At 35.6% G+C, this 18,161-nt stretch overlaps 2 protein-coding genes and 1 pseudogene across 3 annotated transcripts; 1 reads left to right on the top strand and 2 right to left on the bottom strand.

The window, feature by feature from the left end:
* Positions 1–4,788: 4,788 nt before the first annotated feature.
* On the top strand, positions 4,789–5,495 carry LOC147865361 (3beta-hydroxysteroid-dehydrogenase/decarboxylase-like). Its single transcript, XM_087318153.1, has 2 exons — positions 4,789–4,948; positions 5,031–5,495. The coding sequence occupies exons 1-2, from the start codon at positions 4,837–4,839 to the stop codon at positions 5,207–5,209; spliced, it is 291 nt and encodes a 96-aa protein (XP_087174279.1). The 5' UTR covers positions 4,789–4,836; the 3' UTR covers positions 5,210–5,495.
* Positions 5,496–7,629: 2,134 nt separating this feature from the next.
* LOC147865360 (high affinity sulfate transporter 1-like) lies at positions 7,630–9,845 on the bottom strand. The gene is made up of 5 exons (XM_087318660.1): positions 9,831–9,845; positions 9,656–9,721; positions 9,180–9,293; positions 8,976–9,092; positions 7,630–7,659 (listed from the first exon to the last, which is right to left on the bottom strand). The coding sequence occupies exons 1-5, from the start codon at positions 9,843–9,845 to the stop codon at positions 7,630–7,632; spliced, it is 342 nt and encodes a 113-aa protein (XP_087174786.1).
* On the bottom strand, positions 9,715–11,442 carry LOC147865359 (sulfate transporter 1.1 pseudogene; annotated as a pseudogene). The gene is made up of 3 exons (XR_015529689.1): positions 11,316–11,442; positions 10,608–10,875; positions 9,715–10,170 (listed from the first exon to the last, which is right to left on the bottom strand). The product of XR_015529689.1 is annotated as a sulfate transporter 1.1 pseudogene (transcript).
* Positions 11,443–18,161: the final 6,719 nt, after the last annotated feature.

Raw genomic sequence — 18,161 nt, 5'->3', positions numbered from 1 at the left:
AGTATATAGTGATTCTTGAGGGATGATGATGCTATAATAAAGTCAATGGCTAACATACCACGTGAGTCTAGAGATTTTAGAAAGAGTCTACAAAATAATGTAGCATATTGGGATGACAAGTTTGGGAATTTTGGGAATTTTGGGTTGTTGGGTTCGTCCCTCCTACATGGAGGAAGAGGTCCAAATATTTCATTGGGTCTATGTTTTTTTAGCCACATTAGTATGTGGATGTGTATGTTGTAATGGGTCCAAATTAGTATGAAAAGGGCTCAAATAAAGTTTCTACTTGGAGGTTTTTTCTTAGGGGTAATAAGGGGTTTTTTAGAAACATAACCCTTATTATTACTATTTCTGTTTTTTGAGAATATACTAAAAAGAACATGCAACAAGAAAGAAAAGAGAGAGAGGGATAGACGATAGATGTAGAGTAGCCCGATACTATTCTTGCCTCGATCGATGACGAAACGACCTCCGATCATGGCCAAAGTTTAATGACTTGTTCTTGATACTATCTTCTTCAAATCCAACAATTGGATTATTGTTTTTCAATCTCTATATCTTCATAGATTCTAATCTGATCAGATTTTATGAATTTGTGAAATTTGCCACTATATGTGATGATTTGTAGAGATTTGTTGATCCAAGGACTTACCTTGAAGATTGTAAAGTCTCTAGTTTTGAACTAGAGATGAAAACCTGTTGTACCCATTGAATTATTGTTTATTAGTGGAATTTTGGTACCGTTGTGAACGGTCCTATGGTTTTTCCCCACATTGGGGGTTTCCACGTAAATCTCATATCTCTTTAAGCTTGTTAGTGTTCAAGTGTGGAGTTTCTTGCTAAATTGCTATCAAGATTAGTTTTGGTTTTGATTACTATCTTCTATTTTACAACACAAGTAGGGAAAATATTTGTTAGCTTTAGTGTGGAAGAGTGGTATTGTCTTGTGCTTCCCCAACAAAGTGGTATCAGAGCAAGGTTACTTGTGTGATCCTTGTGTTGAGTAAAAATGGATGATAAAGTTGACATGCCCGATATAGTTAATTTAAATGCTACCAATTACACCATTTGGAAAATCCGTATGGAGTATATCCTGTATGTGAAGGATTTGGTTGAGGCTATTCTAAGAGAGACTATTCCATCGGGTGTTGTTACTAAAGAATGAGAAATCTTGAACCGAAAAGTTGTTGGAACATGTTGAGAATCAAGCTCAACATAGTGCAACGTGTGAACACACCTTTTGAGAATCTATGATTACTCAAAGGTCAAGAGTCACACCAGTACTCTCTACACATTAACTATGTGTCATAGAATCATATTCTATGACATATAACTAATGAGTTACATATTCCCGAATCCCCATGACTATGAGTCTTTACATTCCCTAGAGAGAGAGTGGTTGTTGTAGATAGTTAATGAAGAGAGAGGGTGACTATATATAAAGTACCCTCCTCACACTTTATACTAAGTCGGTTGTGACTCCTTGTTATGCTACATTTTGTAATTCTTATTCTATTTGTGAAATATACACCTTCTTGAGTATTCCATTTTCCTCATAACGTTTAAATACGTATAATACCTCATAATTTGTATAGTACGTACTATACATCAATGTTGTTCAGTCAAATATCATGTACATTTGTCCAATACGGTATTTAACGTACATTTGAAAAAAAACAGGTATAATACGTATTTATAAAAAAATGTAAGTAAAACCCTAACAAAAAGCAAAAGAAAAAAAAGATTTTAGTGAAAAAGAAGGAAGAAAGAAGAATAGAAGAGACGATGACGACGAAGAAGAAGAAGAAGAAGAAGAAGAAGAAGAAGAAGAAGAAGAAGAAGAAGAAGAAGATAGAAACCTGTCCTGATTCTGAGTGTGATAATTGCAGAAGATAGAAGAAGAAGAAGAAGAAGAAGAAGAAGAAGTAGACGAAGATAGAAAAGAAGATAGAAACCTTTCTTGAGTGTGATAATCGAAGATGATAGAAGAAGAAGAGAGAGAAAAAAAGATAGAAATCTATCCTGAGTGTGATAATTGTAGACGATTCCTCAATCTATGAAGGCATAATAACAAATAATTACAATTTAAAATAGAACATCGTGATATACATTTATACTAAATTATAGAATAAGCTAATGTCAACATCCATATTATTACAAGTATTTTAGGATATGAAATGTTCAAATTTTCGTGATGTAGAACTATAATGTACATCATAAAATTATGTAAACATATATGCTTTTTACAATATTACAAATATTTTTTAGAAAGGTAAATAATTTTCAAATTCTAGAAGTATTTAATATATTACAAAACATATTTTTAAATTGGAAGGTACTATACGCGTATTATTAATATGTTATATACGTATGGTATCTGTACCGTACCTAACAACCTTGGTTCTAACACCAAAAGGATTGTTAGTTTGAAGAATGCTTTAAGCAAGTCCTTTGCCATGAAGGATCTTGGCCCTGCAAAGCAAATTTTGGGCATGAACATCTCGCGTGATAGAAAGAACAAGAAGCTATGGTTATCACAAGAGGAGTACATTGAAAAGGTGCTCTAAAAGTTCAACATGAACAAGGCTAAATCTATGAAAGTTCCACTTGCAAGCCATATGAAATTGAGTTCTAGTTAGTGTCATACAAGTAAAGAAGACAAAGAAGAGATGAAGACAGTGCCTTATGCCTTCGTTGTTGGTAGTTTGATGTATGCCATGGTGTGTACAAGGTCAGACATTGCACATGCATTTGGAGTTGTTAGTCGATTCATGTCTAATCCGGGAAAGGAGCACTAGACAACAGTGAAATGGATTCTCTGGTATCTCACAGGTACTTCTAGAGTTTGTTTATGTTTTGGACTTGGATAACTTGTGTTAGATGGATACACAAATGCAAATATGTCAGGTGATATTGATTCTTGCACGTCTACTTCTATGTATTTTATGACATTTGTAGGAGTTGTATCTTGGCAATCTAAACTGCAAAAGTGTGTTGCATTGTCAACTACAGAGGCTGAATATATTGCAGGCACTGAAGCATGCAAGGAGTTGTTATGGATGATGATTTTTCTTGAAGAACTTGGTTTGAACCAAGAAAGGTATATACTTTATTGTGATAGTCAAAGTGCAATTCACCTTGCCAAGAATGCTGCCTACCATGCCCAAACCAAACATATTCAAAGACGATATCATTGGATTCGCAAAATGGTGGAAGAAAAATTAGTTGCATTTGAAAAAGTGCACACCGACCAAAATGGATTTGACATGTTGACTAAAATCTTACCTAAGAGTAAGATTGAAGCTTGCCATTTGTTGGGTTCGTCCCTCCTACATGGAGGAAGAGGTCCAAATATTTCATTGGGTCTATGTTTTTTTTAGCCACATTAGTATGTGGATGTGTATGTTGTAATGGGTCCAAATTAGTATGAAAAGGGCTCAAATAAAGTTTCTAATTATAGGTTTTTTCTTAGGGGTAATAAGGGGTGTTTTTGAAACATAACCCTTATTATTACTATTTCTGTTTTTTGAGAATATACTAAAAAGAACATGCAACACGAAAGAAAAGACAGAGAGGGATAGAAGATAGATATAGAGTAGCCATCTACGATTCTTGCCTCGATCAATGACCAAACAACCTCTGATCGTGGCCAATGTTTAATGACTTGTTTATGATATTATTGTCACGAACACACCAACCCTAGACTACGACAAAGCATAGATGACGAGGCTACGCCCGATAAGGTTACGAACATGGAACTCGACATGATGAGGATAAAAACTCGAGAAGTTGGAAGCGATGAGATGAGGAACTTAAGACGCTAGAAACAATACAAGAGCATAAAGACAGAGATGTAAATCAAGGAGAGAAAATGAAGCTAAACACGAATACGAGATTGATGTGTCAATGATTGGCATTGAATCCCTTGAAAGGGACCAAGGAAGTTACAAGTATTTATATATTGTGAGTCGAAGTACATGCATTAGAATATTTTGGAGAATATTCTAGAACCCTCTAGTTCTAGAACTTTCTAAAAACTCCTAGAACTTGAAATAGATAATCTACTAATAATGTACTAAGGTATATATAACATGACCATGTATTTGGATGTATTGGTTAGAACATAACACTTGACTATAATACATGAGGTAAAGAGTTCAAATCTTGACATGATTGTTGTCATGTTCGTGACAACTATCTTCTTCAAATCCAACAGTTGGATTATTGTTTTTTTATCTCTCTATCTTCATAGATTTTACTCTTATCAAATTTTATGAATTTGTGAAATTTGCTACTATATGATAATTTGTAGAGATTTGTTGATCCAAGGACTTACCTTAAAGATTGTAAAGCCTCTAGTTTTGAACTAGAGATGAAAACCTGTTGTACCCACTGAATTATTGTTTATTAGTGGAATTTTGGTACTGTTGTGAACGGTCCCATGGTTTTTCCCCACATCGGGGTTTTCCACGTAAATCTCGTGTCTCTTTGATCTTGTTAGTGTTCAAATGTGGAGTTTCTTGCTGAATTGTTGTCAAGATTAGTTTTGGTTAAAACACAAGTGGGGAAAAGATTTGTTAGCTTTCGTGTGGAAGAGTGGTATTCTCTTGTGCTTCCCCAACATGGGCTATTTGGGATTTTAAAATCATAGAGTGGTTTTTTGGTATATCATGAAAAATGGGGTATTATTTTTCTATGCTTGATTTAGGAAGGAATGAAGGAAACTATTGAATTATATTCCCATTGAGGTTTACTTTGTCAAAGTCATAGATATGCTCATGTGGGGTTTCCTTGTCTCAAGTGCTTTGCCTTTTTCTATTCTTGATTTAGGAAGGAATGAAGCGAACTATTGAATCATATTCCCATCTTCGTGCCGAAGCATATGTGATCAATAGTAGAGGATTAGATAGTACTTCAAAAGCTCACAAATTTCTTGGAGGTGGCAAAGGTATCGCAGAAAGCCAAGTATTTTTAATTCTAGAATAGTTCCAGATATTATGGTATAATTAGATAATGTTTTTTACCTGCAGTTGCTGATCTATTACTCTGGAAAAATGAGAAACACACGTTTGCAGTTGGGACTGGCGTATCAGTGTTGATATATTTTCTCTTCATATCTAGTGTTACAGTCTTATCTGCAGTATCAAAATTGTGTATGGTGCTTATTGCTGGGTTATTCTTCCAAAACTACATGCCGGCTTCACTGTAAGATATATCATACAAAAATTTACCATAATACCCCATTTTTCATGATATGCCGAACAACACCTCTATGATTTAAAAATCCCAAATACCTCAAAATTCCCAAACTTGTCATCCCAATATGCTACATTTTTTTGTAGACTCTTTCTAAAATCTCTAGACTCACGAGTTATGTTTGCCATGGACTTTATTATAGCATCATCATCCCTCAGGAATCACTCTATACTTTCCCTCTCTAGAGAGACAAACAGAGATCTCGCTAAGGGATAGTTTAGGATTTTCATGAAAATATCCTTTCGTCTTTTGCATATTCACCTAATTAACTATTTCTGAGAATCAAAAGAATACCCCTATAGTATGAATTTCATTGGTGAGAGTGTAAATTTGCTCACTATTCAAACATACTTGCAAAAGCCAATTACAAAGTGCAATGCTTAGAAACACTATTCCTATTGTAGCAGATGGCTCTTCTGAAATTCATAATACATGGGTATTCTTCTCATTCTCAGAAACAGTTAATTAGGTGATTATGCAAAAGAGGATTTAAGGATATTTTCATGAAAATCCTAAACTATCCCTCGACGAGATCTCTGTTTGTCACTCTAGAGAGGGAAAGTATAAAGTGATTCTTGAGGGATGATGATGCTATAATAAAGTCAATGGCTAACATAACACGTGAGTCTAGAGATTTTAGAAAGAGTCTACAAAATAATGTAACATATTGGGATGACAAGTTTGGGATTTTTGGGATTTTAAAATCATATTAGAGTGGTTTTTCAGCATATCATGAAAAATGGGGTATTATGATAAATTTCTGTATGATATATCTTACCGTGAAGCCGGTAGGTAGTTTTGGAAGAATAACCCAGCAATAAGCACCATACACAATTTTGATATTGTAGATAAGACTGTAACACTAGATATGAAGAGAAAATATAGATCAACACTAATACGCCAGTCCTAGCTACAAACGTGTGCTTCTCATTTTTCCAGAGTAACAGATAAGCAACTGCAGGTAAAAAATATGAACTAATTATACCATAATATCTCGAACTATCCTAATATTAAAAATACTTGGCATTCTGTGATACCTTTGCCACCTCCAAGAAATTGGTGAGCTTTTGAAGTACTATCTAGTCCTCTACTATTGATCACATATGCTTCGGCATGAAGATGGGAATATGATTCAATAGTTCGCTTCATTCATTCCTAAATCAAGAATAGAAAAAGGCAAAGCATCTGAGACGAGGAAATCCCAGATGAACATATTGATGAATTTGATAAAGCAAACCTCAAGGGAGATGATCGGACTGTATCTTAGGAGTTTAGTAGCCTTGTCCTTGTTGAACGTTTGCCAAGAAGTCATTAACCTTAATCTTGAGGGGGTGAATTGTGGAGATGCATCAGAAACTGGAAGATGTAGATGAATCCACTCGACAAGGGAAGCATCAACAATCCAATAGGAAGATGTTTTTTTGGCCTGAAATCAAACTAATGAAATTCGTTAATGTTTGTTGAGAACTTGACAATTGAACTTGAACTTGCTCAATATATCTACACACCTCTCATATCCAAGTCCCTCTAAGATTTCTGAAACAGAACCCCAGAACCAAATGGGCTCCTTTTTTGTGATATATCAACACACCTCTCATAAAATGCATGATAAGTAGGGCCTTACTTATGAAATCTTTTTCCTTTATCACTAGCAATGGGCCTGATTTCGGCTCAAACCGAACCGAACCGAAAAACCATGGCTTAACAGTTTATAGGTTTAAAGATAAATAAATGGGTTGGTTTCAAATGTACTAATCGGTTTCAGTTTCGGTTTGGTTTGGTTTTGAATTAACCAGTTTAGCGGTTTATTGGCTTATCGGTTTCTGTTTGTGTGGTTCGGTTTAAAGGTTTATAGGTTAAAAAATACTCATAAATATTCTCTATAGGCTCTAACTTTTAACTTTTAATTTTAAACTCTTGTTTTCACTTATTAAATTTTATATGTATTATATGTAGAGTTTCCTTTTTATTTATGATGATCAATTATGATAAGTATGATGACCAAATTTATGATAAGTATGATGACAAATTTTATGATAAGTATGATAACAAATTTTATGATACGTATGATGACAAATTTTATGATACGTATGATGACAAAATTTATGATGATTTTCTCACACAAATTTGTAGTATATATGATGATTAATATCAATAAAAAATAGTTTGGTTTTGATTTATGATAATTTGGTTTGGTTTGGTTTTAAAATTTTCGTAAATGGTTTGGTTTAACGGTTCGGCTCTAAACAGTTCAGTTTAAATGGCTTCATCAATTTTAAAACAGTTTGATTAAGTTATTATTATTAATAAATGGTTTGGTTTGGTTTCAAGGCCAAGAAACTGAACCGAACCGAAACCGAATCAGGCCCATTGCTATTTATCACCATGTTGTTTGTAATAATCCTGTCATTTATGCCCACTTGTTTGACATTTTTTACAAAAACATCAAAGGAACCTAGATTTAGATTCATTTGATTTAGAATTGTTATAGTCGAATTTTGAATATGTTGATTGATATAATGTTCTGGACTTATTATTGAACTTGTTATTATTTTTTGAAGATGTTGTGATTTCAGAAGGTTGATGTAAAAGTCGGATTGAGAGGGGAAAGGCTGTTATATGAAGGATGTTTTCTTGTGAGATAGATGCACTTAGTGTAGGAACACTTATATCAATCAAAGTTGATTTTGAACGTATAATTGGCTACCATGATGGGAATGAAGCAACAATCAGAAGGGTGGACTAGCACAGAGTTTGGGAAACTAAGTCCTAAGAGGATGACATCATCTTGTTTAAAGCCTCCAAAATTTCATGAACTTATCAGCAACATCACCATTTTCATTCATATTCATATCAACTAAATTTTTTGAATTTGCTACTTGAGACATAGCATCAATATGGAGGTAGTTAGGTTTGAAGTTAGATCAATGTGACAAAAAGCAAGAAAATCATAGTAGACAAGCACACACAACTACGATCAATATTTATGTGATAGTTCCCGAATCAAAGGACAATGCATACCACAATGAGAAGGCTGACTTCAATGGAACCAAAAACAACGCCAAGGAATGCACAAACCATGATGACGGAGTCGGCCATATCAACTCTCCATATCTTATACATGGCATTGTAATCAGAGAGGCCAAGAACCGCATTTATGATTATGGATGCCAGGATGCAGTTAGGAGTATTGTGAAATAGAGGTGTTGCCACTCCTAGTACCAGAAGTACCAGGATGGACATTATTATGTTGGTCATTGGTGTCTTGCAACCGGCATTATAATTCACGGCTGATCATGAGAAGGATCCTACATGTGACATCCATGTCCACCCTTCATTAGTATTATCGATGCCATAATGATCACACACCAAATTAGTTATGAGCATATGCATAAACATACATTAATGGAGGTTAACTACAATACACCTTACCAGCAATTCAGTAACAAAATGTGCTAGAATTTGGCTACAAAATGTCTTTTTAGAAACTTAGTTTATTAGTGGCAACATAGCAAGAAGTGCAAGACACAACAATGTTCATTACTCCAAAATCTATCACCTCCTTGTTGGCATCGATGTTATAATCTCTTATGAATGCGAAAGTCCTTCCTATTGAAATCCCCTCCGGTGATATATATAGATCCATTTTGTTCTAATTTAGTTTGTTAAAGATAGTGCTAGTAATGTCTTGCGTTGCATCCCCAAGGGATAGTACTTACTGTGAGTGCTACAAGCGTTGCTTGAACAGCAATAACAAGAGCATGCTTAAGGATGGAACCATGAAACATAAAGCGTTCAATTGATGGCGGATTTATGTGCCCCTCAATATTTCCGACCTACATAGCACAAACCAATTTTTACACAATTTTCTGATATCATCATCACAAATGCTTTGATATAGAAATGGCTATAACATAACATACAATGGCAACACCATGCTCATCCACACGAGTGACTTTAACGAAGAGAGTGGAAAGGATGACAGAAATGAGAGGAGCAATTGCTGATATCCAAAAAAACCTTGGCCTCTTGTTGGCCTGAATTGCAAATTTAAAATGTAACAAAGTTACAGCTTTTTTCTCATGTAATCATGAGATCTGATGCTCAAAATTGTATAAGAACGACAGTAAAGAAATAAGAAAACAAGAGTCTTAGGACACCTAGCTAAACATGGACTCTTCACCCAACCAATTACCCCCCGAGCTGGCATTATTTACTCCAAAACTTCATGTGCATTCTCATGATAAAGTGCTTACATCGATATTAATTTTGTAACAGTTCACAATATATCTGGTTAGTGGACGGAATACTAGGAAGAAGAGGCTATCATTTACTCCAAAAATTCATGTGCATTCTCATGATAAAGTGCTTACATTGATATATTAATTTTGTAACTCACAATATATCTGGTTAGTAGAAGGAATACTAGGAAGAAGAGGCCGATGAGGATCATCTCCCAATTCCACTGTTCACAGCATTATAACATCAACAACACTAGTAAGAATTGGCCTCACTAAGATTTTTTATTTTTTTTCTTTCCCAACAATGGTTTATATTATGTTTAAAGCGATTACATGAAATTTCAGCATAGATTTTTACCCTTTCAACTGCTCTTGGACTGCTATAGACATACTTATGTCCCAAAGCATTAGTAATAACAGTTATAAATGGCTACATGCCTCAATAAGATTTGCATCGACAAGAGCTCATTCAAGAAATTATAACACATACCATATCTTGGATGTATGGTTAAAGACTGAATGAAGAACAGACACAATGTCAATGTTCCTCGTAAAGGATTCCGTAGGTATTCCAAGAAGACCTTTGAGCTGTTGGAGAGCAATAGTGAGGGTTGCACCAACCATAAAGCCAACAATTGCAGCATAGGACAGATAATCGACAAGAAATCCGAGTCTGTGCCAAAAACATGTCCCAAAGATACGTTTGAAGCCCAGGGTTGCAAAAGTGAATACAAAAATTTAATGCTATCTTCCTAATATGCACAAAAAGTTTCAGCTAGAATAAGTGTTCCGTGGTGGAAAAAAATCTCATTTTCCCTGTTCTACTACAATGTTGTAACATTATGACCTTCCAAAGTTTAGCATATCTGGCTAGGTGAGGCAGGTGGAAGGGATCCCCACTGCACCTAGGTATGGTTAGTTCTCTTATAGAAGTTCATCATCTTTAGGGCCTAATCCGCGATGTGCGTATCATTTAATCTATTCTATGGTGAGAAAAATGTTTAAGACTTTAACACACACATACATGTTTAAGACTTTAACACACATACACGAGAAATTCAACATGAGAAATAGAACATAATCATGTAAATTTAAGTTAATTTCAATAACCTGAAGAAGCCAATGGCAGTCTGGAAGACTCCAGTGAAGAATGTGGCAGTGAAGATGAGGGAAAGGTAGGACTGGGTATAGCTGGTGGAAGCTGCATTGATGAACTTCAAAGAGGTAGTATCGCATGATGTAGTGGCCTCAGGGGGTGGAGGGAACTCCGTAGTCGCTAAGTTGCCCAAAAGAATGGACACATCGGCAACGGGGCCAATGGCGATTTCTCTCGAAACTCCCAGGATCGACTACAGGAGAGGTGGAACAAAGCTAATATCTGCATTAAAATTTCATGGGAGTTTCATATATGAGCGGATATGTCATGGCATAAACCCTTCAAGTTATGCTAGAGTTATCCATGGCATAATTGAAGGATCTAATGACTTAATTGGAGTTGAGAATTGAAACTTAATGAGAGGATTAATGACATTAGTGATTGATTCATTCTCTCCATTATGTCACGAATCATCAGTATAAACGCTGCAAGGTATATAGGGTTTCATGAGAAAATTCACACCGTGGAGATCGTGGAGAGGATGGGGAGGAGATCCTTAGAGCCAGGGACATGCACAGAGCCAATATGATTCTCAAGAACACTATGACGATGACCAAGAAGAGCAGAAGCTTGATCCACCATGTGGACGAGAATCAGGTGTGAGAATGAGATGAATCATAGTCATGGTGATCCCCGGAATCAGATGAATCATAGTCATGGACCATGGTGATCCTCAGAATCAGAAACAGAATCAGAGTCGATCATGATGACGGCGGTGATCAAAACAACAGGAAGAATCTGAGGAAGACGGAAGAGAAAGAAGGTGAATTGTCCTGGGAATACTGTCATAGAAGCTGAAGCTCTCTCTCCCTCTTTCTCTATCTTTCTAATGTTTAGTACTTTAATAATTCATAATAAGTATTGAAACGTGATGACATGTGATTCAATCAAAACCATTCTTATATATCCAATCCAACGTTGAGATGATTTACCATTCACGTTTGATTGAATCATTCTCGAAAGGGAAGGCATCCATTGATGGGGAGAGTAGAGTCAAGATTGATTTGTTTACTCTCTATACTTATTTAGTGGTAGTCTATGTGTGCCTCTCTCTCTCTATAGACTTCTTGATTGATTTCTTGAGTTGGTAAGGTCTCCATTTTGATTTCTTGAGTTGGGCAACCTTACTAACTAAGCTCTCTCTCACTCTCTTTCTTTTTTATCGTAATTAGCTTACCCTAGTGATAAGTTGTTAACACCACATACACTGCATCATCTTGTGTTCGAAACCCAATTGTCTCATTTTCTCACTTCTCTATTATACACTTTATATATATATATATCTGAATTCACTAGATGCCACTGTGGAATGTAAGGGTTGAACCCATGATCACCTGGTCTCCATTGGGCAACCTTACCAATTGAGCTACAATCATCTGGGCTCTCTCTCTCTAGACTCTCTCTCTTTTGTGCAGGGGTCAAACTCTCAAGGCTCATCTCTGTGCATACATCAATCATCCCCATCCTTCCTTCTAACAATCGACAACGGTTTAGTTGGGTTTGAGAGGGTCCAAACCGAACTGTTTAAATTTGAAACCTGAACCGAACCGAACTACGAAACCGTTAAACTTTTTCAAACCGTTAAACCGTAAAAACCACGGTTTCGTGGTTTGGTTTTGGTTTTCAACCTAGGTCAAATTTTTACTTTTTAATTTTTAATTTTTAAAAATTTATAATATTTAATTTTTAAAAAAATTTAAAAATAAAATAAAGAACCGTTAAACCGTCTAAACTGCGGTTTTTGATTGTTGAAACCGAACCAAACCGTTAATAGAAACCTAAACTTGAACCGAACCGTTGCCGATTGTTACTTCCATGCCCCCTCTTCTCTCCCTTCTTACCCATCCTTCCAAATTGTAGCCATTCAATGCTTCCTTACTTAGATTAAAAACCTCCCATCACTTAATTCTTTCTCTTTGTTATGCTTTTCTTCCATGAATTCACCCAATTGTATTTGATTGCCTTCTTCTTGTTGCATCTCAAAATCACCCAAAGAGGCTTAGGTTACGAAAATTAAACCTAAACGAATTGCCCGAAAAATGCTACACAGGTATTCAGAGGATGCATTACAGATCATTGGGAACAATGAGAGGAATTGTGAGGATCCCGTGTTTGAAGCTTAAAGCTCCATGAATCCAAAAGATGTGAAATTGTGCCCTTTCGACTTCCATGATGGATAATTTTAGGTATAGCTTATGCTGTCTAAAGCTACTTGAATTCCTGTTTGCTTTGATTCCCATGCATTCCCCCCATATTCATGGTGTTTTGTTTCACTAAATGCATGGAAGTTACTGAGAAATTGCTTGAAGTGGTCGATATATAATGTCATAAGTTTGTTTAGGTTCATTAAGAGCTCTGAATCAATCAGTTTGGTTTACTAGTAGGATTTTCTTGAAGAATTGATGATTACATACAATTCAGGTGCAACAATCAGGTCGATAATCTCTAAATTTACAAGGCATTTGACGCTCCATTAGATCTAATTAGGCACATCTAAAGCAACACATAATATATACGATCGATAGGAACTACATGTTTTAAATATGTTCATGATGAAGAAACATCGAAACAAAACATTTTTTTTTTCCCGTAATGAAATGTAGCTCCTTTCATGGCAACAAGGAAAATGTGAATTAAAGCATATACTCCTTCACGAGGATGCATCCTGTGTAACATTGAGACCCTTTCTTTGTTCTTCAGCTTTTGGGGTTTTGATGATTGTACCAACCAACAATCATTGTGGCTCTCGACCTTTAACCAAGAATGTTTCACTTCCCAATTTATTGTGATTAAATATGGTGCCCATCAAACACCTTCATATATATTTCTTGGTGTACATTATTAATCCCCACTTTCATATATCAACTAAGTTTTATCATGTGAAAAGTGGGAGTGACGAATAAGCAAGGGTTATATTGCCTGATACAACATGCATATTCATGAAATCATTGCACTTAAATATGAATGCCTTGTGAGGACCGGAAGTATGAAATAATAACCCATGCAATTTACATGTTAGCCTAGTATTGGAGTACATGTCCATAGATACATCATTCCAAACATATGAAGATAAGAACAAGACAAATGCTATGGATAACACCATTCTTTAGTCACTTTATGTAGTTACATTTTACCCTTTATGTGTGTAGTTGCATTTACTTTGGTTTGTTCTCAAAGATGTAACATCTCAAGATGTAAGCTCTTGTTTGTTCTCATAGGCCAAATTTGCCTCTTAAAAGACCATAATATATATTTTGTTCTTTCTTTTTATATTCTAGTAGTTTGCTAACTAGGGATGGACTTTACGTTGTACAGGTCATCCCTCTTATGGTTTTACGTTGTACACTATGATAAATCGCCTTTTGTTTTCTCTCTTGTAAATTGTAATTGGGTTAATTAGATCTCCCCCTTCCCCCAAGTGTATCCCTTATCACTTAACTCCTCTGTATGAACTTACCTAACAACCAATGCAATTGGTAGATATCAAATGAATTTGCCCATATTTGTTACAATCATGTTTGTCTCATAGGCCAAATGTGGCGTCTAGTATATGTTCATCTCTCTCTCTCTCTCTCTCTCTCTCTCTCTCTCTCTCATGCAATTGGTGGATATCACATGAATTCACCCATATTTGTTACAATCATGTTTGTCTCATAGGCCAAATTTGGCATCTAGTATATGTTCATCTCTCTCTCTCTCTCTCTCTCTCTCTCTCTCTCTCTCACACACACACACACACACACACACACACACACACACACACACACACACACACACATGCATGCATGCATGCATACACATACATCATTCTTAGTGATTCATACGAATTTATAACCACTCATTGGATCAATCATGCTCATCACTCTCAAACTATAGTGATAATGTTATCCATGACTGACCTCTTTTGAAAGGATAAGTCTGTATACACACCTGTATACACATACATCATTCTATATTGTTCAATGACAATAATGATCATTGTCATCATATTACTCGGTTCTTCAAATCACACCCACCTCTTATCAATAAAAAACATGAATTGTTTCTTTTTAGTCATACTAGTGGGCCAACAAGAAAATCAAGTATCATGACCTATTTGGCTTTGAAAATATTGGTAAAGCAAGAAAGCAAGACCAAGACCCATTTGGATTTGAAATTATTGAAAGCAATCAATGTATTTGTTTTATTGTGGACGACTTAGTCATTAAGTTCCAATGGCCAAAAAGAGAAGCCGACCAACCACATAACAAGAGTGGGGCATCTCTAAAACAAGCCTTATATTCGATCAAATTCTAATCAAACTTTTTGTTGATGGTTTGGATTTGGAATTCATGTTTATTCCGATCAATCATATGCTCGTGTAGTAATAGGTTTTTAAATTATTGATACATCATTGTAAGCTACAATTCCACACCTGGACCCTACATTTCCATGCGTGGTAGGGGGTTTTTGTACATAGATCATTTAGTGAGGAATCTAGGAAAGGGAGAAGATAAGTGTTAATTTCTTGTGGTTATTGTATGGTACAACCAGAGAGTTGAAGAAAAAGAAGTGAGGTGTGTGTGTGTGTGTGTGTGTGTGAGAGAGAGAGATAAGAAACGTGAAAAATTAGAGAAATAGAGTAGGAGACAGAGAGAGAGAGGAACAATTATTTGCCACTAGAGCACCAACACATCCGTTCCTTCTCATTTTCCCAAAGTAGATTGAAAAGGAAGGAGACAAAGAAGAGAGATAGACAGATCTAGAGATAGATAAGTTATGTACATATAAGAAGAAGAGGCTACATCGACATAATTGGGCAAGTGCTATAGCAACATTCTTCTTCGACGACAAGTTCGAATGTCATCCTGTCTATTCCAGGTTAATTATCCTTCTGTTACTTTCCTTTTCCTTATAATTGGGGCATAGTGTTAATAATTAGATGATTAACTAAGGGTTAATTAGTATCTAATTATGTGAATATTTAATCACGTGTGTGATTAAGTTGTGGAAGATTATGTGATATGTGTGTGTATGTGTGTGAGACGAAGAGAGAAAGAACACTTATGAATAATAAGACAAGATGAGGGATGATTAACTAGAGTGTAGCAAAAGACTTTTCTCTATATTAATAAGCATCATCAAGTTGCAAAAATACCCACAATGAGGTATATATATATCTCATGTGCAAGGGTGCACATGTGTGAGGAGAATATAGGTACAAAGGTGTAAGTCCTATATAAAATGTACTTGGGAGTGGAGGATCTAGAATAACCCACTTAAGTACAAGGTCCTATTTAAGGATTTAAGGTCAACACACTAACTAGATTCTATTTAGGTAACTACTAAGTTACATGGTTAACTAAATGGCTAAAGTTAGTTGACCTTGATATCTCAACGCATAGTATATATAGAAGGGATGGATGGATGTATAAATGAGAGAGAAATACTGAGTAAGAGAGGAGAAGGAGAAGATGAGGTTATTTTGAAGAAACAAAACATCAGCATTAATAATATGCATGAGGGGGATATAGATATGATGCCAAGACCATCATATGCACATGTTATGGGAGAAGGTGAGGAGGACTCAATATTGGGATGTAATGCATGTAGTTGCTAATGAAGCACTCCATGAGATTTTACCGGACACTATATGTAGATATGGTGGCCAATGTAGAAGAGGATGAGATTGTAGAGGTGGAGATGCATGTTTTAAAGGCGTTTTCCATGTTTCATGAGAGAGGCATTATTTGCTTCTTTACAGGGAAAAATCCTTTAGTAAATTGGATGGCACAATGGCTAAATGCAATTATTGGTAGAAATATTGTGGAAGATGTGTATAAAGGTTCACGCGCATTTTTTAGGTCATTTTTCGAACTGAAGAACAACGAGATAGATTGTTATCACATCTGCCGGTCTTTTACAATAATAATTTAGTCTATATTGTCCCTTGGAGACCACTAACCGAGTTTCAAGAAATTTTGAGACAAGAGTGTCCAATATGAGTGTAAATTTTTGTTTTTATGGCCTATAATTCAAGGTGTAATGGAACAATTGGGAAGGGTGATAGTAGGCCCAAATGCCAAAGCATATAATAGATATAGGTTATGTATGCTATGGAATACAATAGAAAAGAAACCTTTGTGGCTAAACATAAAAACTGAGGAGATGAGGTCATTCTGTTGCCAATTGCATTGGGGATCATTTGCTGGTCATTGCTTCCGATGTGGTGGTTTAGGCCATTTCATGGCGAAATGTCAACAAACACCGGCAGTGGAGGTGACTAATAATTCCCATGGTGACGAGTTAATGACAGAGTCTATACTAAATGATAATGAGGTGGTGAAAAGTAAGGAGGCAAATGTTGAAAAAGGTAAGAGTGTCGTTATTTTGGAACATATTGACAAAGGTATTCAAGAAAGAAGAAAAGATTTAATGGATGAGGATGGATCTTGGATTAAGGTGGCCTCTAGGGTAAATCATAAGTTTATGCACATCATGGGCGAGAGAGGGGTAGTTCCTCTTGGGATCCTATGGGGTTATCACATGCACATAATTATGGTCAATTGAAAGGAAGGTCAAAACCGTGGCAAGGGTCACAATAAAAACAATCTAATCAAGTGACAAAACCTTTTAACATTAGGTTTGATAAGAACGGTAAAATCAATTTACTATTAGAAAAACAAAATTGGAGAAGAGATAATTTACGGGTTACAATGGTATCCACCAATAATCATCGACCATCTGTGCAAAATGCATTTGTATTCTTAAGTGATTATTTCGGTGATATGTATCAAAGATATTGACACAACAAGAACAAGAACAAGCCAAGAAGCAACATAATTAGTGAGTGATGAAGATAGTCACATGGAATGTAAGGGGAATTTGTTCTCCATCCAAGCAGTATGGTATGTGGAAAAGTTTTTTTAATAGTCAATGGGATATATTATGTGCATTAGAACATAAGGAGCATGCTAAGTCTGGGTCTTCTTTTCATTATAAGCAACATCATGTTTTTTATGTTGGAATCAGTGGGGGGCCTTATTCAAGTGTAATGCTTATTGTAAGGGATAGTTTGAAACTGGTAGTGGTTCAAAGAGATGTATGTGGTCGGTTCTTGGTGGTTGAAGTTAATTATGAATGGAAACAGATTTGGGTGGTTGGTATTTATAGATCAAATGTTGCAAGACAACATATGGATCTTTGGAGATGTTTAAATCAAGTTTTACAACATGGGAGATCAGGTTTTTTGTTAGGGGATTTTAATATGTTTTCTGAGGTGGGTCAATCTACTTCAATGCATGGCTTGATGGATGCTCCCGAACGAGAGGTATGGGATTTTTTTATGATGGATGTCTTAAGGTATGATGCATGGACCTAGATCAATGGAAATGATGTTGGTTATACTTTTCAATTGGCACAATATAGATCATCTTGGAGTAGACTGGATCGCATTTATATTATGCATGATGATACATTCTTGCCAAAGTTTTTGACTATGCAAGTGTATAGGGGGATTGGATCATCAA

The sequence above is a fragment of the Azolla caroliniana genome, unplaced genomic scaffold (genome assembly GCF_043228905.1).
Source record: "Azolla caroliniana isolate FFs.n. ecotype wild unplaced genomic scaffold, voAzoCaro1.0.p SCAF_4, whole genome shotgun sequence".
Lineage (NCBI taxonomy): Eukaryota > Viridiplantae > Streptophyta > Polypodiopsida > Salviniales > Salviniaceae > Azolla > Azolla caroliniana.
This window is presented reverse-complemented; position numbering and strand designations above follow the sequence as displayed.